Consider the following 22,341-nt stretch of genomic DNA (forward strand, 5'->3'; position numbering starts at 1 on the left):
GAGTAAGCACGGGCGAAGTGATGATAATCTGGCACAATGTACCTTTAACTTGTTCGCGCGCCTCTGTTGCCAAATCCAAAGCCACCCCTTCCACTCCCATCCGGACCACGAGGGTTCCGAGTCGGCTGTTGCGGAGCAGGTTGCTTCTCAGAGTCCCCTTGGCGCTCTCGTCTTTGTAGTTGCGGTCCATTCGACCTAGCAGAAGTCGACGGATCATAAAGATGCCTGGACTTATTTGAAGCTGCTGAAGAGTCTCGCTTCTGGTAGTCCCGACCACTACGGCCCTTGCCTTTTCCCCTGCCGTCTGCTGACGAGTTCTGGCGGGGCGGTGTCGTACTTCCTGGCGACGATGTACCGGAAGTCGTAGCGGATGGACTGCCAAATAGTCTCTCCCGCGCTTCCTCGTATTTGCGTTGTTTTTCTTCCCGGTTCTTGAGTGCCATCGCTTGGCGTTCTTCCGGCGTGGGTTCTCGTGGTTTAGACTCGTCGTCCGAATCACCTTCCTCGCCGTCGAGACCGAGCTGCACAAGCCCAGCTGAAACTCCATCTACTCCACCCGCAGGGGATTGGCGAGTTGCAATCTGCGGTCTTCTGCTGAGGAGAGTGACGGCCGGCTTGATATCCTGCTTGAGGGGTACAACCTCGGAGCGCGTTTCAACAAAGTGGAATGTTTGCGGAGTTTCACTGCCATAGAAATTTGAATTAGTCTCAAGTTTTCTGTGGTTTTGTAGAGAGCAAAGACGTACGCCTCCGCCCATAGCTGTCGGTTGAACTCCGCCTGTTGCGCGCGGCGCTGTGCTTTGGTGACTTTGGACGAGATTTTCTTCTCGGGTTCAGTGGTTGGCTTGGTTGCTAGGATCTGAACCGAACAATCAGTATGTCACTCGTAAATTCAAAGCAGTATGCCTCTCGCATGTCGCTGACTGCGGGCTGCTTACATCGGCCTGGGATTCCCAGTCGTCCTCCCATGCGTTGGGAATCTCAGCGTTTGCGCTCATGACACACGGTAAATTAAAGGCCAGGAGGAAGTGAAAGATGGGGTCATGAAAATGCTGCGAATACAAAATATAGTTCAGCGATATGCCCTGCGCAAATATAAGGAAGGCAGGACGAAAAGAAAAATCGACCCAAGTGCCCAATCGGCCACCGCCCACGCCGCGTCGATCTCCGCTCTCCGCCCCCTCATTCGATCGATCTAGTAAGCCCACCTCAGCTCTGCAAGCAAACATGGCTATTGGTATGTTCAGTTCTCTTTATCCCACTTTCGCATGAAAGGGATTGGGCCATCGTGGACTCTTCGAAGCCAATCTCGATGATTGTCCCCGATCCGCATCACACAATTACCGACTCTCCGCTCACCGTTCCCACAGACACAAGGAATCCAGACGGCGACTCCGAGATGGCCTCATCTGTCGACTCGCTCCATACAGACTCCGATGGAGCTGCAGCAGGCGCCCGCACCCCAACCTACTTTTCCCACGCTTCTGCTGCCGCCGCCGCGTCTGAGCTCTCTCCTCCTGGCTCTCAACCTCAACAAATACCCGATATCTCCGCAACTGCCGACTTTAAAGAAGTTCCCGGTGACGTGGCACAGAAATCTCGAGCGGGATCAGAACATCCCATTGCGTCATGGCAAACCAAGCGTGCCCAGGAAGAGTACCAGCGGGCCATGGAGCATGTGGTGGACAAGGACTTTAACCTCCGTATGTGGTCTCTGGATTGGCTTGGAAGCATCGCCATCGACTAACTAATCTACTTCTAGATGAGTTTGGAGACCCGTTCGATGACCGCGACTTGGACGAGAAGCTGTTGTGATGCAGTACACGGGGCCTACTTCGGAGATGCCACATGTCTCTGGCAAATATGACTTAATGAGACACGACTTGACAGATTTACAATGCCTTGTATGAGGGGAATGATAAGAATAGACTCATCTGACAACTATCAACCATAGATGGAACTCTTGCTTCATCCTGCGTCTTTACAGGAACCCAAGGAGATATTATAAGTTGTGTATTCGCCTAACGGCCACCAAGGACCCAACATCCCCAGGTGGGCTACTTTCAGAATATTCAAGCCCACTTTCTAGGTTATGATACCTTCTTGGTCTCTGTAGGACATGGGTTGTAACATTAGTGTATTCTGTCCAATATGAAAATCGATTATTGCTTCCTGTGATTTTACCTAGTTATGAAACTAGGCCTAATATGTACCATCCACGCTCACACCTGTACCGTGGATAGAGCTGCTTATTGGAGGGCGAGTCGGTTCTTCCTGATCCCTATATTTATAGTGCGTACTAATATTGATATGTGATGACTACCTGCAAATCAGCCCGCACGCACAACTAACCCGGCTGCGTGGGGCGGAGGAGTTGCAACACCAGGCGTATATATAAGGCAATAACCATCGAGTTCATATTGCTTGGAGGTTTCGAAATTCTCGAGAAATGTCTTCCACAAAGTCAAGGAATCCTTGAAGCTCTGCCCTGGTGGTTCCCATGGTCAAAGCTAACATGCCACGCCGAGCTATCCAGAACCCCTTCTGGACAGCACGAAACCAGAAAATGTCTCCCAAAACTGAATCATCAATGGAGCGTCGAGCATTCAAGTCCTCAATTCGAAGAATTTCAAGTCCATCTTCATGGGAGCCGCCGAAATGAATGTTGCACACGGCTCCAACTCCAGTGACTGTCATTCTGGTTCCCCGGCATCTATCAAGTAATTCTTGACGGAACCAGTCCCCTAGAGCGTTGAGCTTTGTACAAACCTCTGGTGTGTACACAGCTGAAAGGGCAACCAAACCGACATGCATGGCCAAGGTATTGTTGTTGAACGTGCCCGAATGGCTCATCTGAGCCGGCTGTTTCTGCACGTTGGACTCGGAAAACGGCCTCGGGTCATACAGTGAGAGTAGCTCCTTGCGTCCACCAAAAACGCCAATGGTCATTCCTCCAGCAATGTATTTGCCCAAAGTTGTGATGTCGGGTTTCAAAGGAGCGTTGCCCTGGGGGTCAATGATTGTCGATTGAAGACCACCCGGTGCCAACCTGGAGGTCATGACTTCATCCATGATGAATATCATTCCATTTTCCTTTGTAGCCTTTTGGATAGAGTGTAGGAATTTGACCGAGCCAGGTATACATCCTCCCGCACCTTGCATTCCCTCCACAAGCACGGCAGCAGCGATTCCCTTGTTGTCAGATATCAGTCGCTGTACACCTTCCTCATCGTTGTACGTTCCAACAACCCAGTCGTTCTTATCAACGGTGTTCTCGGCAACGCCATGTAGAAACATCAGGACGCCGCCGTGGTATCCACCGTTGAAGACGATAACTTTGTTTAGACCGGTCGCCTGGCGTGCGAGACTGAGAGCATACAGATTCGCCTCTGTGCCAGAATTGCAGAACCTCATTCGCTCCATTGAAGGAAACCTGTTTCGTATTTTCTCTGCAAAGCTAGCCTCGGCAGCGGTGGTGGCGCCGAGATTGAGGCCAGTCTTGGTCGTTGTAGAGATGATCGCGTCGCGGATTATTGGATTGGAATGGCCGCAGACACCAGCCGTCATTTCTCCAACAAGGTCGAGATATCTGAGACAAAGTGGAGTTATATGAGTATCCAATATGATGAGAGTTGAAACACTTACTCATGACCGTCAACGTCTATCAGTCGATTGCCCTCGCCCCGGTCCATGTAGATAGGGAATGGATCCGTATGGAGTACCGAGCGAGTGTTTCCACCAGGTAAGATTCCAATGGCTTTTTCATGCAGGTTCTGTGAATTTGGATGGTTCTGCCTGTAGCGGTTTTCCGCTTCATGCAGTAAAGTTATGATTTTTGGAGCAAGTGAATGATCAGAACGTAGTGTGTTGGCCATGTTCGGCTTTTTGACGTTGAGGCAGCTTCAAGGGTCAGCTTAGAGATCATGGGAGAAATTTTAAATAGTTTGAGTATTGCCCTGAATATTGAATCGCCGGCATTGCCGTGCTCTCGTTCAAATCCCCTCGGCAGTGCCGGCGCACGAGCACAAGGATCCACTCCGCGCTTCCCCTCTGTACACTCGAGTCACCTCGCATTTTGAAGCTTCTCATTATGATTCCTCCTCGCTGGCATTTTTCGGGTTAATGTAATTATCGTGAACAGTCACATTCCATTTCATCTTGTATTCGTTTTGTAGCCAACCACTTCTTGCTGTGCGTTTCCGGTAGACGTAGAATCGAAGGCCGTGGACTCGGTCCCTTTAGTCATTTTCCCCACGCGGCCAACTTTGGAAAGCGGGTGATGATTGAAATTCAGCTTTCGCGAGCTACCCTCACCTCCGAAACATTAATTGATCCCGGGTATTTTGTGATACCAATCCTAAAGATGAACCAGGAGTCTACCGAGCAGTCAAGGAAACAGCGTCGTCCAGTTCATCTACCCGGTCAGCGAGCCGCAATTGCATGCATTCCCTGTCGGTGGGTACCTCGTCCACATCCCTGAAATAAGCCTTGCCAATCACTAAAATCCTCAATTGAAGACAGCGCAAAGTCCGATGCACTAGTGGGTGGCCATCCTGTAGAAGCTGCATCAATAGGTCCATCGAATGCCGATATGCAGGAGTCTCTCATGGCCACCCAGCCCTGGACAGCGCCATCCAGGAAAAAGCCGCAAATCTATCAAATGACGAGATCATGGACTTATCACAGATACCAGCCACTGAGCTGGCACAATCAGCCGACTTTTTCCGTGATAATTTCGGTTCCACGCTACTTTTCTTCGTGGATCCGCTCACCTTTTCAACCAAATTCTGCTCTGGGGAACTGCCCTTGAGTCTCACGTTTTCGATACTAGCCCTGACTTCTCGATTCAGTCCATGGAGCTCTCCTAACGAATCTCGGAATTATCAAGAGAGAGCTCGGGAATTTCTTCGAAGAGGCAGCGATGAGGTCTCACTTCATGTGGTCCAAACATACCTCATACACTGTGTGTATGAAGTTGGCTGTGGATCTGAATCCAGTGCTTGGATTCATTTGGGAAACGCCATTAGAATGGCCCAGATTCTCCGCCTGTCCATCATGGACAAGCCCAAATCCTATTTTGATTGGGGCCGGCCTGTTCGAAACGCGAACGAAGATGCGATCACGATCGAGCTGAAGCGAAGAACATTTTGGAGTTGCTTCTTCCTCGATAAACTTCTATCCAACGGTAGAGATCGTCCTAGTGCCATTGAAGAGAAAGATGTTTGTTGTCACTTTCCTATTTCGGAAGAGGATTTCATCTTCCGACGATTTCACCAACCTTTAAACTTGAGCAACATCGATTTGAGTCATGCAGCATCAAGAAATCTTTATGTTTCCCTCGCTGGCGTACTGTCGATCTTGGGGGAAATCATCATCTGGCATGGAAGAGGTGGGCGATATACTGATCCCGCAGCTCCTTGGAAAAGCGACATGGCTTTCACCGTGCTTGACCGTAAGTTGAAGGAATGGCACCGGCAGATTCCCGACCATCTTCGATACTCGAAGGAGACCTTTGCTGCACTGTCAATGCTGAGTTCAAGTCAGCTGAAAATATGGGGCCTCGCATATTTGTTTTTCTTCCTTGCGAAAGTCTACCTTCTTCGAGAGTATATCCCATTCCTTCCCCCAAGAAGCTATGCACCTTATGATGGACCTGAAAAGGTGGAGTCCATATCAGAAGATTGGGGCAATGCCCCGCCGGGATGGTGGAAAGAATGTTTTGAGGACCTTGTTCAAAGCTCACAGTCAATCACCAAATTGTTTCGCTTGTTGACAGACAAGCTCCATGTCTTTCCGGGTGTCTATCCTTTCATTGGCCTGTGCTTGATGACTACCACTAACGTGCACCTGGTTTTATCTATAATCGATGAGAAGGGGTTTGATGATACCACTATTCCACGGAAAGCGGAAGCTCTACTGCAAGACGACATCAAAGCTATGGAAGCTCTTTCCCAGTTTTGGGACTTGCCAAAATACTGGGTGCGTGAATTTACGTCTGAAGTTCCTTAATACTAATAGCTGGAAGATAAATCAGGTTGCACTGTATCGAGCTCTGTTAATCAAATCGCGAACTGTCGACGATCCTATTTCGGAGACGGCCTTTAAGACCATCGCTGATGGTATAATGAATTATATCCGCGAGTCGCGCGATGCGAAGATAGATCGTGAAATCGACAAGTCAACTCTGTCATCGTCGAAAGACATGCCGTTGACCTCATCCACCGTGGGGCCACAGCAAAAGTTAGTTCAATGCACACAATACTGTGATCTAAGCTAACTGTTCCGCAGGACTGAAAATGATCATGTCGTCAAGCCTCCCAAAGGTCGGTATGGTACGCGGAGGCAACAAACGCCAATATCAGCCCAACTTCAAGGTGAAATTGAACGTCATAGCCCGAATGATCAAAACAGCCAAGAATTTCAATTCAGTGACTTCTTGTCAGACGTCGACAATCCGTTGGAGGATCAGATTTTATCACTGGCGAATTGGGAATATTTTAATTTTCCGTGATATATGACATTTGGCTCTTTGTTGTGCGTCTTTCAATTGACTTGGTGACTTCGTAACAACATAGACATTACGTAGGGGAAAACAAAAGTAGTCTTTTTAATAGCATCCAGATAGTATTGCAATTAAGATAAGATTACAAACTACCTTTATACTTTCCTCTGTGACTCGTATCTTTCTTCTCGTCAACGGTGCCCAGCCGTTGGCTTAAATGTTTTCGCGCGATATTACCAAGGCTATTTATCTAAGCGGACGATCAGAAACGAAGAATTTGTTCAGTAGTGCCTTCTTCAGGGCAATTTCAGTGATGAAAAGCTACCTACCTTCATGGAAGTCGTGTGATTCATAAATTCACACATGATTGTGGACCTAAACGAACAATCCCCATTAGAACGAAGTGACTTATGACTAAAGAATAACGTGTTATCTGGTAACTCGTCCCTTCTATTCATTTGGATGGGTGATCTTTCGCGAGCCTGGCGCGTCTATCATCGGCAGTGCCGAGTACTCGTAGCATAGTGGATCATCGGCGCCTCCGAATCCCCCGCACTGTTTCCCGAGGTTCCTCTCGACCCCTCATACAGAAGAACCAGGGATTTGCTTTGGACTGAGCCATAAACTCTTCCCTCTGAAGATCAACTCTCCAAAAGCTCTTTCCTGATCAAGTCGCACATAGTTCACTCTGCAAAATGCCTTACAAACTTCAAGGCCGAAATGTTCTTATTGTTGGCGGTGCAAGGTCCGTGTCCTGAGTTATCTCACTTCTCACTCGTCAATTCACTTTGATCATGACCTGATACATGAGCAGGGGTCTTGGTGTCTCCATTGCCGAGAAGTTTGCTGCGGAAGGTTGTAATATCGCAATCAACTATCTCTCGAGTGAACAGGCAGCCCATGATCTGGCTCTGAGACTGCAGAGCGAACACAGCATCAAAACGGTCACGATCCAAGGAGTACGTTGCTTGGCAAGAGTTGCACAGGGAATAGCTAATTGTGTCACAATTTAGGATGCAGGAATTCAGGCGGATTGCGTCAGGCTAATTCGGACGGCAATCGAGAAGCTGAATGGACTGGACGTCGTTATCTCCAATGCCGTGAGATCCTTTTCTCTCTTTCTTGACTTGGGTTCCACTAACTGCTGAAGGGCTGGACACGGTTTTCCAATTTCGGGGACCTGTATGCTCTGGATGAAGATGAATGGGACAAGGTGAGATAGCCCCTAAACTACATCAAACCTGATTCTAACATGTTTTATTTCAAAGTGCTGGGCAACCAATGTCAAAAGCAACCTGTTCTTGTTCAGAGAAGCTCTTCCGACGTTCAACGCCAATTCAGAAGGCGGCGTGTTCATTACAACTTCATCTATTGCTGTGCGACCCTAAAGATACTCCTTCAAAGGAAGAAGCCCATTTTATTGACCGAATTTTCCAGGGCATAACTCCCGCTGGGAGCAGCATGGCGTACTCCGTTACCAAGTCTGCCGGTGAGTGACATACCACTTCTGTTGTTGGAGGTTACCAACATGAAGTCATAGGCTTGCATCTTCTGAAGTGCCTTAAGGCATCTCAAGGACCAAAGGTCCGCATCAACTCGGTACTACCGGGGTTGCTGTTAACCGAGTGGGTAGGTTAATGGACCTGACTTCTACAGTATCAGACATTCGAATGTTACTGACATCTTTTGAAGGGCCTGCAATACTCTGCCGAGCAAATCCAGTCTTGGACTGACAAGTCGGCTCTTAAGCACGAGGTGAGCATGAGTCTCTAGGGTCGAGCCTGAGTTTTGGTTGCTCAACACGACTATTTAGGTCTACCTCGATGATTGTGCCGACATGTACGTGGCGATTGCCAAAAACACGTCGATGACAGGTCAAGAAATAACTTTGGGTAAGAAACTCACAACCGCTCTGAGTAATAACTTTCGGCCCTCCTGACCCTCTCAGACTCTGGATACGTGACGAAATAACACAAGGGGGTGCCATCGATGGACGTGACTATCGATGTTTGATACATCTTTCTATCCTTTTCTGGAGCATCTAGATCCTCAACGATAGTACAGAACAGATAGATCTCATACATTCATCATTCAAATCCGACACCTAATTTGAATAACACATTCATCAACACTATACTCCCCAAGTGTACGGTTGGGAGGGTGCAAACAGTGCAAACAAATGAAGTGTAAAATGATCCAGACAAATCTTCTCATCCATGGGAAGCCCAGGGCCTTCTACGTCATCAGTTCTATCGACACGCGGGTTGTTTAAGCGACCGCATCCTAAATTCGCCCAGTATAGTGACCTACAGCGACGGAGGCGTGATGGGGCGCCGGTAATTAGACTTAAGCTTTGGTGCTGAACGTCATTCAATCGCCACCATGAGACGCGCTGATAGGAGGGGATTGATATCGGCCACTTACTTCATGTAGGACTATGTGATTCATAAAAATGGGAAACTTTCGCTGCACTCTCGTCCATCGCAGAGTCCAATTTTCCGTCGCCTGTTGGGACATTCTTCATGAAGGAATCCCTGCGCTATGATCAACGCCCTTCTGGGACCACTGAGGCCTGGATTCTCGGCAGTGGAACTGCATCCCTGGCAGCTGCGGTGTATTTGATAAAGCACGCTAAGCTACACCCGTCAAACGTACATATCCTTGATGACCACGTTTCCTTAGAGCAATCAATACATCGCGAAGGAAGTTCCTCAACGGGATACGATCAATTTGCAGGATGTATCCCGGTTCCTGTTGGCCCGGGCTTGCAAGAGCTTCTCTCCATGATCCCATCTGCGACGTCGGAAGGGCGATCTTTTTTGGATGATATACATGAAAAGGCACAGAACCGACTCGCCCTCAACAGCAAACAAGGCACTTGCTTCGTCACTCAAAGAGACGGGTGCTTCAAGCACATGCCTACCAAAAGGCTAAATTTGGGCTTGAAGAACAAATTGAGCTTAATACGGCTCCTGATCAAGAAAGAAAGCAACTTACAAGGAAAGCAAATTCGTGAATTCTTTAATGACAAGTTCTTCGGAAGTAGTTTCTGGGAGACCTGGTCAATACAGTGAGCATTTACCTGGCCTGTTCCGATGAATGTCTGATTAAATTGAAATATTCCAGATTTGGGTTCCAGCCCTGGCACAGTGCCATGGAGTTCACACGTTCTATCAGGCAGTATCTATCAGACTTCAAGAGTCTAAGTATACTGACCTGTCTGGATATCACTGGGTACTACCAATACGAATCAATACATCTACCAATCTACTTCTTTCTTCAGGGCCAGGGTGTCGATTACCAGTTTGGCACCAAAGTGACGGATATAGAAACATCGGTGACTCAAAACCAACGAGCCATTACTTGCATATCCGTCTCACAAGGTGGAATGGAGATGAAACATACCTTGGGTCCTGATGACATCGTTATTGCTACATTGGGATCAACTGTCTCAGGATCAGCAATCGGATCGAATAATCTCCCACCAGCTTGGCGTTCAGTACAACCAAGCGATCACCTCGATGAAAATTGGTCACTGTGGCTGGAAGTTGGAAACAAATATCCTGATCTAGGTAATCCGTACACATTCTGTACACGCAAGTCGGAGTCCATGTTGGAGTCCTTTACGATCACAACCGAAAATATCGAATTTTTTGACTATCTCAACGCCTTTTCACAATGCAAGTCTCAAGCGGGTGCAATCATTCTAATGAAGACAAGTAGCTGGGGACTGAATCTCTGTACTCCTGCCCAGCCAGTATTCTCTCATCAACCGTCAAATGTCCGCGTTCTCTGGGGCTTTGGGCGCTTTCCTGATACGAAAGGAGACTATGTCAAACAGCCAATGCTTTACTGCTCCGGAGCACAGCTCATGGCCGAGATCTTATATCATCTGGAGCTTCCTGATGGTATGGCCACGGAAGTTCTGCAGCATTCTATCACCATTCCAAGAACGATGCCACGGATGAGCTCAATCTTGCTGACCAGAGACCTGAATGATCGCCCGCGTATCATTCCACGGACAATTTCTAATTTGGGTCTTGTTGGACCTTTTGTGGAGATCCCGGAGCGGACTTGTGTGGAGACAAGCTACAGCGTGGACGCCGCGCGAATAGCTGTATCGCATCTCATGGGCCTTCAATGGGCCGGAGAAATTCCTGGCCCGTCAATCTCCAGACTTTGGACTACTTTACTATGGAGGTGATTCTGTTTTGGAATCATCATTTCATTGGTACAGTGACTTTCGAATTTGGCTTCCACAATTAACACGAAATTATCTCAAAGCTGATGCAGGGCGATGGTGGAATAGCGCTTGGTTTTTTTCTTTGTTCCTTTTTTTCCTTTTTTTTTTCTTATTACGCATTTCACCTTGCGGCTGTTACGAAGGGCTGATGAGCCGATCAGGACAAACAGAGTCCCAAGTATGGGGCCCCATAGCTTGAGATCTGAAGTCGAATCATCGAACATGAGAAAGCTAACAGTATCTTACTACATACTAAGTTAACAATTTGAATTGAAGGCTATTAGGCCAACATGCCAACATACCCATGCTGAAGTTTCCCCTTCGACCTCTCTTCTATCTTTATTTTTCTATCAAGGCAGAGAGCGTCAACACCACCATTGTCTCCCATGAATTACCAAGGTCATTTTGAAATTGCAGAATGCCTTCCTTTCCCGCTCCGTCGTACATAGCGTATACTTGAAGGTTATCAGCATCACAAATAGTTCCAAATTTAAAGCGTCCGTGTCCTTCAACACAGGTGCACTCAGTGCTGTTCTTTTCCAGAGATAACGCTGCCCCATTAGTGATTCCGGGAGAGGGATCGGTATGCTTTTCAATGCCTAAAATCTAGTACAAAGATAAATTATAAGGGAATCAATCAATCAGCCAAGCGATGCGCGGTACATAGATGAAGTATTGGGCATTAAGCTTGGAGACCTCCAGACCTCCCAAGTGTTGAAATGTCGTAACCAACAGATACCCTGACTTGAGGCTAACCCTTTCTGGCCATTGATTTGGTCAACCTTGGAAGTCCTGTCAGAATCCAGCATCGGCCCTTTAAGGACGGGGCTATTAATCGATGATGCGAATACACGTCAAAGATGTCTACAGAAACGGCTTTCTCAATAATTAATCCTACCCTCGGCAGTCTCGCTGTTTTATTGCACATGCACATCCGTCAAAATATTCAATATAAATCAATATGCTGTGATTCCACTCGCATTATGGTACAAACCATCCTTTCACGGGATCAGTCGACACCCAGCATTTTACAGAAGGTCCCATCGGAAATAGTGGGAATTATCTTCACGTTTCTCCCTGCCCTCACAAGGATACTGGAAAGTAGCTTCGGAGTTTCTTTCATGAAGCTGATTCGAGCTTCTCAGGTGGTGACAGAGGTTTCGAGTCCTGTCACCAGTCCGGATATTGGGGCGGCTGGGGAAGGTGGGTAAATGTGGTAGGGCCGCGCTTTTTTGAGTTGGCGACGAGTAGGGATTTAGGAAATGGCGGCTGGCCGAACAAAAACTGGAAACGTAACTGCCGCAACTAAACTAATCTTCTTTACCAAAATTTGCTCCCGGTTATGCACTTTTATAGACAGTATAAAGTCTACCGGGCGAGGCTTTCCTATCTAGGCTGCTGCCGCTTTGATGTAAAATATCGGCCAATCAGAAGTGAAAAGAACTCCGTATTGCTATGTCTATATATCCCTGAATCCAACAATTCACAGGAAACCCTGATTATACTAATCATCCGCGGGACCCATATCTCTATAGTACCTTCCGATTCCAGAGTGAACGCAATTAAGGATCAAATAGAAGTATTCTGTCCTTTCTTAGAGCTCTAGAATGTGAGAGTGTCTGAAGTTATTAGATGTTCATAGTAAATAATACTCTATTCATAGGCTACATTTGACGAGGAAGTTAAGGCCCAAAGGAGGGCAAGAAGGATCTTGGCAGATTTCTAGGATCTCCCTTTTATTTGATCTGTTTGCATAAAATATCCCATTTGTGTTTACACATGATATATCAGTGACTCATTCATCGATATTAGTGAATACCACACGGTCCTGCGGGGATTACTATGGCAGGGCTAAAATCAAACCATCGTGTTCCGAGCTAGGCCTCAGGAATTAATGTCTAAGACTGTGAAAGTAAATCTCATTTCGGATACTACTGTAAATTATTCTCGTAAGACTTGTCGCGAGTCCTCGTAGATAGATCAAAATATACCTGCAACTGAAAGGTTCCAAGCCCCGTACTCAGTAATTACGGAGATAATGTTCAACACCAAAGCGCCCAGGCACGCGACTCTCAAATGGAGCCCTAATGGCCTGCCAGTTCGTGGAGGGGATGAGGTGGTTGACGGGGCAACGAGTGGGTCTCGTGCTGGCGCCAAAGCAAAACCGTCGGCATCGTGACATTTGCCCTCATCAAAACACCCGGGTTTGTGACCAGTCCTTGCATTTTGCGCTTTTGCGTTTGGCATTTTCGGATAGACTTATCGCCATTATCTCTCAAATACAGCGTCAAACCCCCCTTTAGCCCTACACCGTCCCCAGATCCCGACGGGTACTTTGACACATTCCACACGCGTCAACAACAATGGACACAGATACTGCTCAGCCGCAGGCCCAGCCATGGTGGGTGGAGTTCTCTTTCTATTCTTCTGATCTTTGAACCCTTCATATTGTTCCTCGAAGCAGAAACAATTTCACCCCTTCCCTGGTCCAGGGCTTGTTTCTCTCCTTGATTCCCCGCGTGGCCGGCTGTATACACAACTTGGAGTCGCAAAAATCCTGCACCTATCAACTTCACCTCGCTAACGGTGAGTGCTTTTGCACGTCCTTTGTTACAGTGGCCCCAACGATCCCGAACAAGAAAACGGCTTCAGGTTTACTCCTATCAAAGCCATCAAAGCATTGCCCCGTCTGTGGGAACGCAAACCAGCGACTCCGTTCCAGGGTGGAATCAAATCGAAGAAACTGTGGAAACGTTTCCACGCGTCTTTTTCCAGTATGCAGTCACTTCAGCAATCAAGCGCGTTGGAGCAAAACGCATTTCAGACCGCGATCAACTCATCCACCACCGCCCCATCTATCTCCATCAACGCATCCAAGGATACAACATACTCGCGCGGCGTCAAGCGCCTTCGCGTCGGCTCCGATAACTCCGACGACTGGGAAAATGCTCGTTTTCAGCAAACCGGACGTTCTTTTCTTGAGACCAAGTGGGAGTCGGAGATGCGAAAGCGACGTGAGTTTGGTCTCATGACAATATCGGATTGTGTTTATCGCTAATGGCGGCTTGCAGGGAAATTGCCCGACGCGCCTTTCAATATTTTCGACGAAAATTCGCAACATAAGCCGACTGTGGCTTCGCGCGAGCTTGATGGACCCGCCAATAATAACGCCGAATACGATATAAACAATGGTCTTGGCGACGTGGAGGGCGATCTGGCAATGACCGCATCACCCACCCCACTCAGCCATCTCCAAAGCCCTCCTAAGACGACAATCTTCCAGGATGCCATGCAGCCAGAGAATCTTGGCTCGTCGACTTCCGAAGCTGAGCCCATTGAGAACCAGGAGTCTAAACCGACAGACGAAGAACAGTCTACAATTATCAACAGTGCAGAGGAAGACAGCCAGGACATAGCGCCAACACCTACGAAGGCCGTACGAGACCTGACTCAAAAGCAGGAGAGAACTCTGGTGCGATCGGCGCTCCGCAGCTCACTGGATGGAGATGATGCCGAGCTGCTGAATGATTTCCTGTCCAAGGCCAAGGCCAAGCGTGCGGCTAAGGCGGCCCAAATGGATTCCCAGGATGGAGCTACTGAGGCCTCATCAAGCCCCGAGGAGTCACCCGAGGAAGCGCTTACGCCACGATCGCGGCGAGTTTTGGAAGATTTGGACGCGAACTCGCCCTCTCCGGTCAAGGCTGATACCTCACTAAGTAAGGGCGATGGCATGCTCGGTGACGATGCTCATCAAGGTTCAGTCAGCAAGGATATTCAGGATGATGAGCCGGCGCCGGCAAGTCCTGCATGCCGACGAAGCACTCGCGTCAAAGCTCCCACGGCCAATACATCGGCTGTGCGCAATACTATTGCACTCCGCCGGGCCAAAGGCACGGAGTTTGTTTTCCTGCAGCGGACCGAGGCCCAACAGCTAGCCTTGGCTACCAAGAAAAATACGCGCAACAACAGGGGTAACTCAGTCATGCCCAAATATGCTCTCCAGGCTATGGCCGAGCAGGACAATGAAGAGTTTGCGACAGTGCAAGAGCGGTCAGACCGCAAGGGTTCCAGCAGCCGTCGACCGGCCCCGAAGAACGTCTCATGGAATGACGAGCGCCTCGTGGAATTCGAAGATGACAATCAGACACCAGAGCTGGAGGAAGACGACAGTGGCAGCAACAAGAGTGATGCCTGTGGTACTTCCGTCCGATCTGGAGTCAAAACTTCAAAGAAAAAAGCATCAACCAGTGGTCGCAGCAGCCGTGGCCAGGTGCAGAAGATAAGCCATGAGGCTGTCAGCGAGTCCGAGGGTGGCTCAGCCATCCCTGCTGTACCAGCTGCAACCCCCCGGTCTCGACGGGTGCGGCGTCTGGGCGACTCGACCGGTGTCTCGGGCACCCCCGTGAAGACTGGTAGTGGCCGCATCAGCAAGCCTCCCTCCGCCACGGTCCCTACCGATGGACCCTCAACTCCCCCCAAGGCTCGTCGCAAGCTGGTTCCCAAGTCTCCCAGCTCATCTTTGCTCCCGGCTCCAGTCTCCAAGGGAGCGGTTGGCACCGAACAGTCTTTTGTCAGCGGTATTCCTATGCGCACAAACAACGCCTCCAGCGAGGGATCGAAACGGAAGAACACGCTTCAGTCTAGCGCAGGATGCACCCCCATGCCACGCCGGGTCCGGGCGCGGAATTGATCGTATAGAAATTCCCTCGGGATCGGTGTTGGTGGTGGCTTTTGTATACTTGAGCATTTGATGCCGTGTTTCCCATACACAATGGAGTTTTGCTTTGTTTTTGTTTTTCAAGATACCATGGTCGTTTGTTTTGCTTTTGCTTTGTTATTGTTATTTTCAAATGTATTGGAAATTATTCTCGTAGCTTGATGATCAACGCCGTAACCGCAGTCTAGACCCCAGGGCTTAGAAGTGTTCATGCGGAATGACGTCTGTGCCGCTGCTAATGCACGTCGGTCTTGGTGGCTTCCTATCTGATCAATTGGGGCTGAGCATTGACCCGCTCGTGCTAGACTTGTCCTCCTCTCTGCGGAGTGTTGGCAAAGTGATTCCCCCGGTTGTCCGGCGCGGTCTCCGAGATGTATGGGGTTAGTAGTGGAGGTGGAGCAGGTCACTCGCAGGACTATGCTGTCTACTACGTCTCGCAGGTTTTTGAATGGTTTAGAGTCTATGGCGGCACTGGTCCTGAAGTTCAGATCGATGTTAGAATTGACTGAGCACCCAGGCAAAGACCACACGGCATCTCCAACTACCTTGATCTACTAATCATCCGTGCCTAGGTCCCTGCACGCACATCTCGGCCCGGCCACCGGTGGATTCCCGACATCAAAGCACTCAGTATACAAACCAGAGTCGCTGTCGATGCTGAGCCCGAGAAAACGAAGTCAAAAGTCCAGCAACACAGACCCCCCAACCTAGAGCCTTAAATTCCCGTATTCTCGTCACGATCAGACCACGACTTCGAAGCAGAGTTGCCAATCAGACGGGACAACACCTCGTCTAGGTTCAGTCGAAGTGGATATCCAAACACTAGCACTAGTCCCCAGTAACTAGTACCCCATTTCAACACTCACCAAACTCTCACACGCCAGTACCGAGTACAAACACAAGACAAAAACACGAATGTCAAAGCGCATCCACAATCTCGGCCCGCACGCACCAATACTGTACACATCCGGCCACCCGGTGTTATAAACCTCAACGGCGCACTCCGGCTTCACCCGGGTAACGTCCAATTGGGAATGCTTGAGCGTGCAGCGCTAAGACTTGGGTGGCTGCCGTAGCGCAGGGCAAACTTCGAGCCACACGCGGGACCACAATCGTGCATAAGCCGGAGCACTCTGCTCCTGTTTCCATTGACGGTGCTCCATGCTCCCGAATTAGACAATGGTCTGCGAGTGTCAGGGTGTGACCCATATGTTCTACGTGGCCAGGTACGGCCAGGAAGTGTAGCCAGGCACGGTGTAACGTTGCGAAAATGGTTGTTTTGGGACATTGAGGAATTCTTTGGCTTGGGGGAGGGCGGGTGGCTGACCCCGCTATTGGTTGTGTTTATTTCCAGGGTTGCTTTTGACTTCCGGATCCTCGGACATTTGGCATTTTGAAAATACGTGGGCTGTACATTCAATACCAGGCTGTTGCAATTCCGCATATGCAAATTGGTCCGAGTCTCATATAGGGGACGCAATGGTTTGGCAGTGGGCGTAGATCCCCGCGGGGACGTGGCTGCCGATGAGTCGGGTGGGCGTGTTTTACACCTGTCGGTTATGGTCTACGAGAGAAGAAGAGATTTTTTATTCGGTTGACCACTCTCGCAGCCAAGGATATAATTCATTCCTCGTATTCCTAAAATGGTACTAGGTATCGTCGCTTTTGATGGTTTTTTAAGCAGAAAGGTTCTTGGCGGTCTCCTCGGGCCAGACATCGTAGCCGAAGGTGTCCTTCATGTTGACGAAGCGGAAGTGGCGGCCCTCGGCCACCTTGTTCACGGCCTCGAAATCGGCATCGGACAGCTCGATGCTCTTGAAGTTGGACTCGATGCGCTTGGGGTTGGAGGACTTGGGCAACACGACGTAGCCGCGGCGCAGACCCCAGGCAATCAGAACCTGGGCGAGGGTGTTTCCACCCTTCTCGGCGATCTCGTTCAGGGTCTTGTTTTCGGCGACACGCTCACCGGTGGTGGGGACCTGGTTCTGCGAGCCCAGTGGCGAGTAGGCCTCGGGCATGATGTTCTTGGAGAAGCAGTAGTTGACCAGCTCGGTGTTGGGCAGGAAGGGGTGGATCTCGATCTGGTTGACGTGAGGCTGCACCTTGGCGAACTTGGCCATGTCCTCCAGCTGAGGGATGGTCCAGTTGGACACGCCGATGGACTTGGCCTTGCCGTCGGCGTACAGCTTCTCCATCGCGCGCCATGTGGTCTCTTGGTTCTCGGTCAGGTCCTTAAGGATGACGTACTGCAGAATTGGTTAGCTTAGATTTGGCGCAAGATATTTCCCACCACATACCTTGCCATCGGGGCCGATCTTGGGCTTCTCCTGGCCGTCCTTCTCGGCAGCAATGGGCCAGTGGACCAGGAAGAGGTCGACGTAGTCCAGCTTCAGGCGCTTGAGGGAGTCCTCAACGGACCACAGAACGTCGTCATAGCGGTGCAGGTGGTTCCACACCTTGGTGCAGACGAAGATATCCTGGCGCTTCACGGAGGGGTTCTCCTTCAGGAAGTCACGGATAGCATCACCGACCTCTTCCTCATTAAGATAGTACCAGGCACAGTCGAGGTGACGGTAGCCGACCTTCAGGGCGCACATGACGGCATTGTAGGTCTCGCCCTTGGAGCCCTCGCTGGCGAAGGTGCCGAAGCCGACGGCGGGGATCTTGACCCCGTTGCTCAGAGTGAAAGTCTTTCCGTTGGACATTATGATTGAACTGAATAGATTGAGAAGAATGTAGAGAGGGAAAAAAGATGAAGAAGACGAAGTGGGGGTTTAACGAGCTCTTCAAGCGATGACGCTGTTATGGTGGGCGGTGGGGTATTGGAGGGGTAAAAGGTGCAGCTTGATCTTCCCCTCCTATACCCTTTCTACACCTTGAACCACCTCATACCTCGCTATGGCCATCGGAATCCCCGCGTCGATCCCCTCAGTGATACATCTGCCTTGACCGTTGGGGCCTCGGGTTCTTCTATCTGCAGGCATGGCCGTAGCTAAGAACAACTCTTGTCCCAAAATTTCAGCCGTGTAATTTTCAAATGTCGCGCTGACATCACAGGCCCCGAAACAGCTCTGGCATTTGGCCCACCCGACCGTCATCGGCTCCATCGATCTCATGCGTTCCACGGGCGGACTGACCTCGTCGCCAATAATGAGGCCGCTTCGGGCGAGGGGGCCCATTTCCGGCCCGCTCGGTGTCCTGCGCTGCTTCAAGTCGGCCCACGATTGCCCGCGTCTGCCCAATCACCGGCCATCGATTGAGCCCGCACCGGAGAGGAGAACTCCAGGTATTGTGTACGCGAACTGATGCGTTGATGGCCTGCCCTGACGCAGGTACCCTATACCCCTCCTTGCATCCTTGGGGCATAGCGCTCCCGCTCCTCCAACCGCAGTATCAGCGATCCCGATACACCAATTCCAATGACGATAATTCCTAGGAATCGCGCGTTGGTGCCGACCACCGAGTGGGGCCTCCCCCCTCCTTCTCCATGCATACAGACGACCAGATGCTACTTTCTTGTTTTGCCCAATTGAGACCGGTTTTGTCCTGTGGCCATTCATATACTCCACTTTCATCTCCGTTCCTGTCATCCTCCTATTTATTGATTGATTCTTCCCGTTTTATTTTTCTCCATACTCCCCACTGTTTCTCATCCCCACTGGATCCTGGTATACCTCGCCGGTGATCTTCCCTCCATCGACGCAAACCCCCTCCCGCTTTCTTCAATACCTTCTTCTCGCACAATGTCTCGCTTCGACGATTCTGCTCCTCAAGGGGCCACCCGCCCGGGTATGCCTCGCACTAATAGTGCTGCTCCTCAGCGGCCGACTCGCCCGGGAATGTCTCGTACCGCCAGTGGTATGCTCATCCCGGGTGATGCTGGAAAGGTCGTTGAGGTCCCCGTCAGCGGCAGCTCTATCAGCGACGCTGCTGCACTCATGCATAACCTCAGTCTGTCGCCCTCCATGAAGGAGCGCCGGAGCTCGCGCAACTCCTTTGGCACATCGCTCCCTATCCCGCGCTCACCCCGCCAGTCTCGCCTGGGGCTGAAACGTCCCGCTTTGTCTCAGGACATTCTAGCCTCGCAGGTGCAGGACATGTCCAAGGAAAAGGTCGAAGCCGCTAAGAACATGGCTTTCGCCTTCGACATTGACGGTGTCCTGGCACATGGTACCGAGCCCATTCAGGAGGCCAGACAGGCCTTGAAGATGCTCAATGGAGACAATGAGCTGGGAATCAAGATTCCATACATTCTTCTTACCAACGGTGGTGGTAAGACCGAGGAGGCTCGCTGCAAGCAGCTGTCGGAGATTCTGGAGGCCCCCATCTCCACTCAACAATTCATTCAGTCGCACACCCCTATGCAAGCTCTGGCAGAATACTATGAGACTGTTCTTGTCTGCGGTGGTGAGGGTTACAAGGTTCGCGAGGTTGCTGAGACCTACGGCTTCAAGCATGTCGTGCATCCAAAGGACATTATGGCATGGGACCCCACTATTTCCCCGTGGGGAACCTTTTCAGAGGAGGACCGTGCCGATGCTAAGCCCCGCGACTTCTCTAAGATGAAATTTGACGCTATCCTGGTCTTCGCCGACTCCCGTGACTACGCCACTGATTTCCAAATCATCATTGACCTGCTCCTCTCCGATAACGGCAAGCTCCTGACCCGTGCGGAGGATCCTGAGAACAGCGGCATCCCTATCTATTTCTCTCAGGGTGACTTTGTCTTCGCGACCGCCCACAAGGGCCCTGCCCGTCTCACCCAGGGTGCCTTCCGTATTGCCATTGAGGCTCAATACAAGGCTGCCACGGGTGTCGAGCTTGAGCGTATCGTGTACGGCAAGCCGGAACGCGCCACCTACACGTATGCCGACGAGGTGCTCAAGAACTGGATGGAAGAGATCCACAACGAGAACCGTCTGCCAAAGAATGTTTACATGATCGGTGACAACCCTCAATCAGACATCGTCGGTGGCAACATGTACGGCTGGAACACTTGCCTTGTCCGCACCGGTGTCTACCAGGGCAAGGAGGGTGAGAATGATACGAATAACCCTGCCAACTTCGGTGTCTTCGACCACGTCATGGACGCTGTCAAGGCTGCCGTCCGCAAAGAGCTCGGCCACGACTTCGAGTTCAAGTGGAACCCCAAAGTCAACCCTGTCCTCGGTACTGAGGGTTCTTCTGCTGTTGAGTAAACATCACCCAAAATTACGAATTATGAGCCTCCGCTCCGTCACGCTTGGGAAGGTTTCTGTGGCGTTTCTGCATTTTCGTTGCATTGGTAGACTTGTCTCGAGTCCTTTTTGCATGTTCCCCATGGTTTTCCTGGTTGAATAATGGGGTCCTCCGGGCTTCGGGACATTTGATATCCGCCCATTCTCGGGTTCTATTTTTTTCTGAAGGCAGATTTAGATTAATCGTGGCTTTATTTTATTCCATATTTTTTTCAGCTAGACTGGATCCTTCTGTTCTGGCCGGATGTGCCGATACTGCAGACATGCGTCCGCAGTATCTTTTCCTTCTTGAATGTTGATCATATCTATACCAATTCAATTTTTTGTGGATCAAGTCCTCTCGCATCCTGCAATAACGTAGGTCGGTCTGGTGTCTCGGATCATTAAAGCGTCGTTGATAACAGTATGGCATCGCTCGTATGCTGGTTGATCTTATCATTTAGAATCAACGAGGTCTACAGGGTTGCCCTTGCAAGGGTTATCCACATCAATTGGCAGCTCAAGGCAGGCAGGAAAATGAACTCCGTGAAAATAGACCATATGGTCTGTGAAACCCATTTAATAATGGTGTTTTGCAAATTTATCGCCAAACTATGAACTCGGCATCTAGAACACACGAACATCTCGGCAAAACATGACGCTAGTTAATAAAAAAATAAGTTTAAAGAATCCTTGCGAAATTCAATCAAACGCTCAGGCACATCCCGCACTCCCCCAATATGCAGGGAATCTTGGCGCGGGTGGCAAAAATCCGGCCCTACCCTAGGCCGCGGGTAGACGCGGTAAGGAATTTCCAGATCGTGATGTCTTGTGACCTGTCGGATATTTTATAGTTTGATGCTCGCATCCAGCCACATGGCACCGGTTCCTGCACGATTCCCTGCACCGAACCCCCGGCTTTACCTTGACAAAGCGGCAAGATGAGAAACCCTGCAGCTGCATGGGGCCTGGGGCCATTATGTAGGAGTTTAGATAGAATTGATGGGGTTAATCTTGAGGTTACCATGATCGTACTTTTGTTTAAAGGAGGCATGCGGCTAGCTTGGATGATCGATGAATTTCAAGACCGCTCGTAGCTGATCCCGTAGATGGGAGCGAGACTAGGTGGTTTGAGCAATCCCATGAGGACTCGATATGCTCCAAATAACCATGAGAAAGATCTAAACGAGGAGGTATTATGTTGTTCGTGATCTCTATACAAATCCACGGTGGAGTCACGAACGGGCTAAACATTTAAAAGGGACAAGCGTGTTCCCAGAAAGTGGAGCCCCTTTAACCCTAGTCAGGAACTAGCCTCATGCCATTATATCCGAACCGAAACCAGGATGTTGCTATTCAGGACCTACTATCCCTTCTTTTTAGACTTTGCTCCTTTTACTGAGCCCATCTGTGATTGATTCTTTTTGTTTTGTGTGTTGGAGTCCCTATGGGAGACCCGTGGACACATGTCCTTCCGCACCTGGACAAGCCTTGAGGCAAGAGTTCACTTGAGAGCATGCGTAATCGTCCTGGCGCAGCGAAACATTTTCTTATTGTTATGATTGTAATTCAATCGGTGATCAATTAAGTAGTCTTCCCTAACTAAGCCTCGGCAATCCTAACTACTATATAGCCTCGTGCGAGGCGTTCGAATGTTTTATCA

At 49.9% G+C, this 22,341-nt stretch overlaps 9 protein-coding genes across 9 annotated transcripts; 6 read left to right on the top strand and 3 right to left on the bottom strand.

The window, feature by feature from the left end:
• Nucleotides 1-44: 44 nt before the first annotated feature.
• On the bottom strand, nt 45-998 carry N7498_009828 (uncharacterized protein; the record flags this gene model as incomplete). Its single annotated transcript, XM_058456884.1, has 3 exons — nt 45-684; nt 747-859; nt 939-998. 3 exons carry the CDS (start codon nt 996-998, stop codon nt 45-47), a joined length of 813 nt encoding a protein of 270 aa, XP_058303783.1.
• A 229-nt stretch (nt 999-1,227) lies between these two features.
• Nucleotides 1,228-1,829, top strand: N7498_009829 (uncharacterized protein; the record flags this gene model as incomplete). Its single annotated transcript, XM_058456885.1, has 3 exons — nt 1,228-1,237; nt 1,371-1,703; nt 1,763-1,829. The coding sequence occupies 3 exons, from the start codon at nt 1,228-1,230 to the stop codon at nt 1,813-1,815; spliced, it is 396 nt and encodes a 131-aa protein (XP_058303784.1). The 3' UTR covers nt 1,816-1,829.
• A 586-nt stretch (nt 1,830-2,415) lies between these two features.
• N7498_009830 (aspartate aminotransferase family protein) lies at nt 2,416-3,875 on the bottom strand (the record flags this gene model as incomplete). The annotated part of the gene is made up of 2 exons (XM_058456886.1): nt 2,416-3,589; nt 3,646-3,875. The coding sequence occupies 2 exons, from the start codon at nt 3,873-3,875 to the stop codon at nt 2,416-2,418; spliced, it is 1,404 nt and encodes a 467-aa protein (XP_058303785.1).
• A 488-nt stretch (nt 3,876-4,363) lies between these two features.
• On the top strand, nt 4,364-6,009 carry N7498_009831 (uncharacterized protein; the record flags this gene model as incomplete). The annotated part of the gene is made up of 2 exons (XM_058456887.1): nt 4,364-4,455; nt 4,518-6,009. 2 exons carry the CDS (start codon nt 4,364-4,366, stop codon nt 6,007-6,009), a joined length of 1,584 nt encoding a protein of 527 aa, XP_058303786.1.
• A 1,188-nt stretch (nt 6,010-7,197) lies between these two features.
• Nucleotides 7,198-8,441, top strand: N7498_009832 (SDR family NAD(P)-dependent oxidoreductase; the record flags this gene model as incomplete). The annotated part of the gene is made up of 9 exons (XM_058456888.1): nt 7,198-7,247; nt 7,317-7,461; nt 7,516-7,602; nt 7,653-7,715; nt 7,771-7,878; nt 7,940-7,991; nt 8,043-8,131; nt 8,195-8,257; nt 8,316-8,441. 9 exons carry the CDS (start codon nt 7,198-7,200, stop codon nt 8,439-8,441), a joined length of 783 nt encoding a protein of 260 aa, XP_058303787.1.
• Nucleotides 8,442-9,024: 583 nt separating this feature from the next.
• N7498_009833 (oleate hydratase) lies at nt 9,025-10,706 on the top strand (the record flags this gene model as incomplete). The annotated part of the gene is made up of 2 exons (XM_058456889.1): nt 9,025-9,572; nt 9,629-10,706. The coding sequence occupies 2 exons, from the start codon at nt 9,025-9,027 to the stop codon at nt 10,704-10,706; spliced, it is 1,626 nt and encodes a 541-aa protein (XP_058303788.1).
• A 2,402-nt stretch (nt 10,707-13,108) lies between these two features.
• Nucleotides 13,109-15,435, top strand: N7498_009834 (uncharacterized protein; the record flags this gene model as incomplete). The annotated part of the gene is made up of 3 exons (XM_058456890.1): nt 13,109-13,146; nt 13,362-13,759; nt 13,817-15,435. 3 exons carry the CDS (start codon nt 13,109-13,111, stop codon nt 15,433-15,435), a joined length of 2,055 nt encoding a protein of 684 aa, XP_058303789.1.
• A 1,703-nt stretch (nt 15,436-17,138) lies between these two features.
• Nucleotides 17,139-18,167, bottom strand: gldB (putative glycerol dehydrogenase (GldB); the record flags this gene model as incomplete). The annotated part of the gene is made up of 2 exons (XM_058456891.1): nt 17,139-17,708; nt 17,760-18,167. 2 exons carry the CDS (start codon nt 18,165-18,167, stop codon nt 17,139-17,141), a joined length of 978 nt encoding a protein of 325 aa, XP_058303790.1.
• A 1,038-nt stretch (nt 18,168-19,205) lies between these two features.
• N7498_009836 (phosphatidyl synthase) lies at nt 19,206-20,660 on the top strand (the record flags this gene model as incomplete). The annotated part of the gene is made up of 1 exon (XM_058456892.1): nt 19,206-20,660. One exon carries the CDS (start codon nt 19,206-19,208, stop codon nt 20,658-20,660), a length of 1,455 nt encoding a protein of 484 aa, XP_058303791.1.
• Nucleotides 20,661-22,341: the final 1,681 nt, after the last annotated feature.

Source organism: Penicillium cinerascens (genome assembly GCF_028974065.1).
Source record: "Penicillium cinerascens strain IBT 15544 chromosome Unknown scaffold_4_segment0_segment1, whole genome shotgun sequence".
NCBI lineage: Eukaryota > Fungi > Ascomycota > Eurotiomycetes > Eurotiales > Aspergillaceae > Penicillium > Penicillium cinerascens.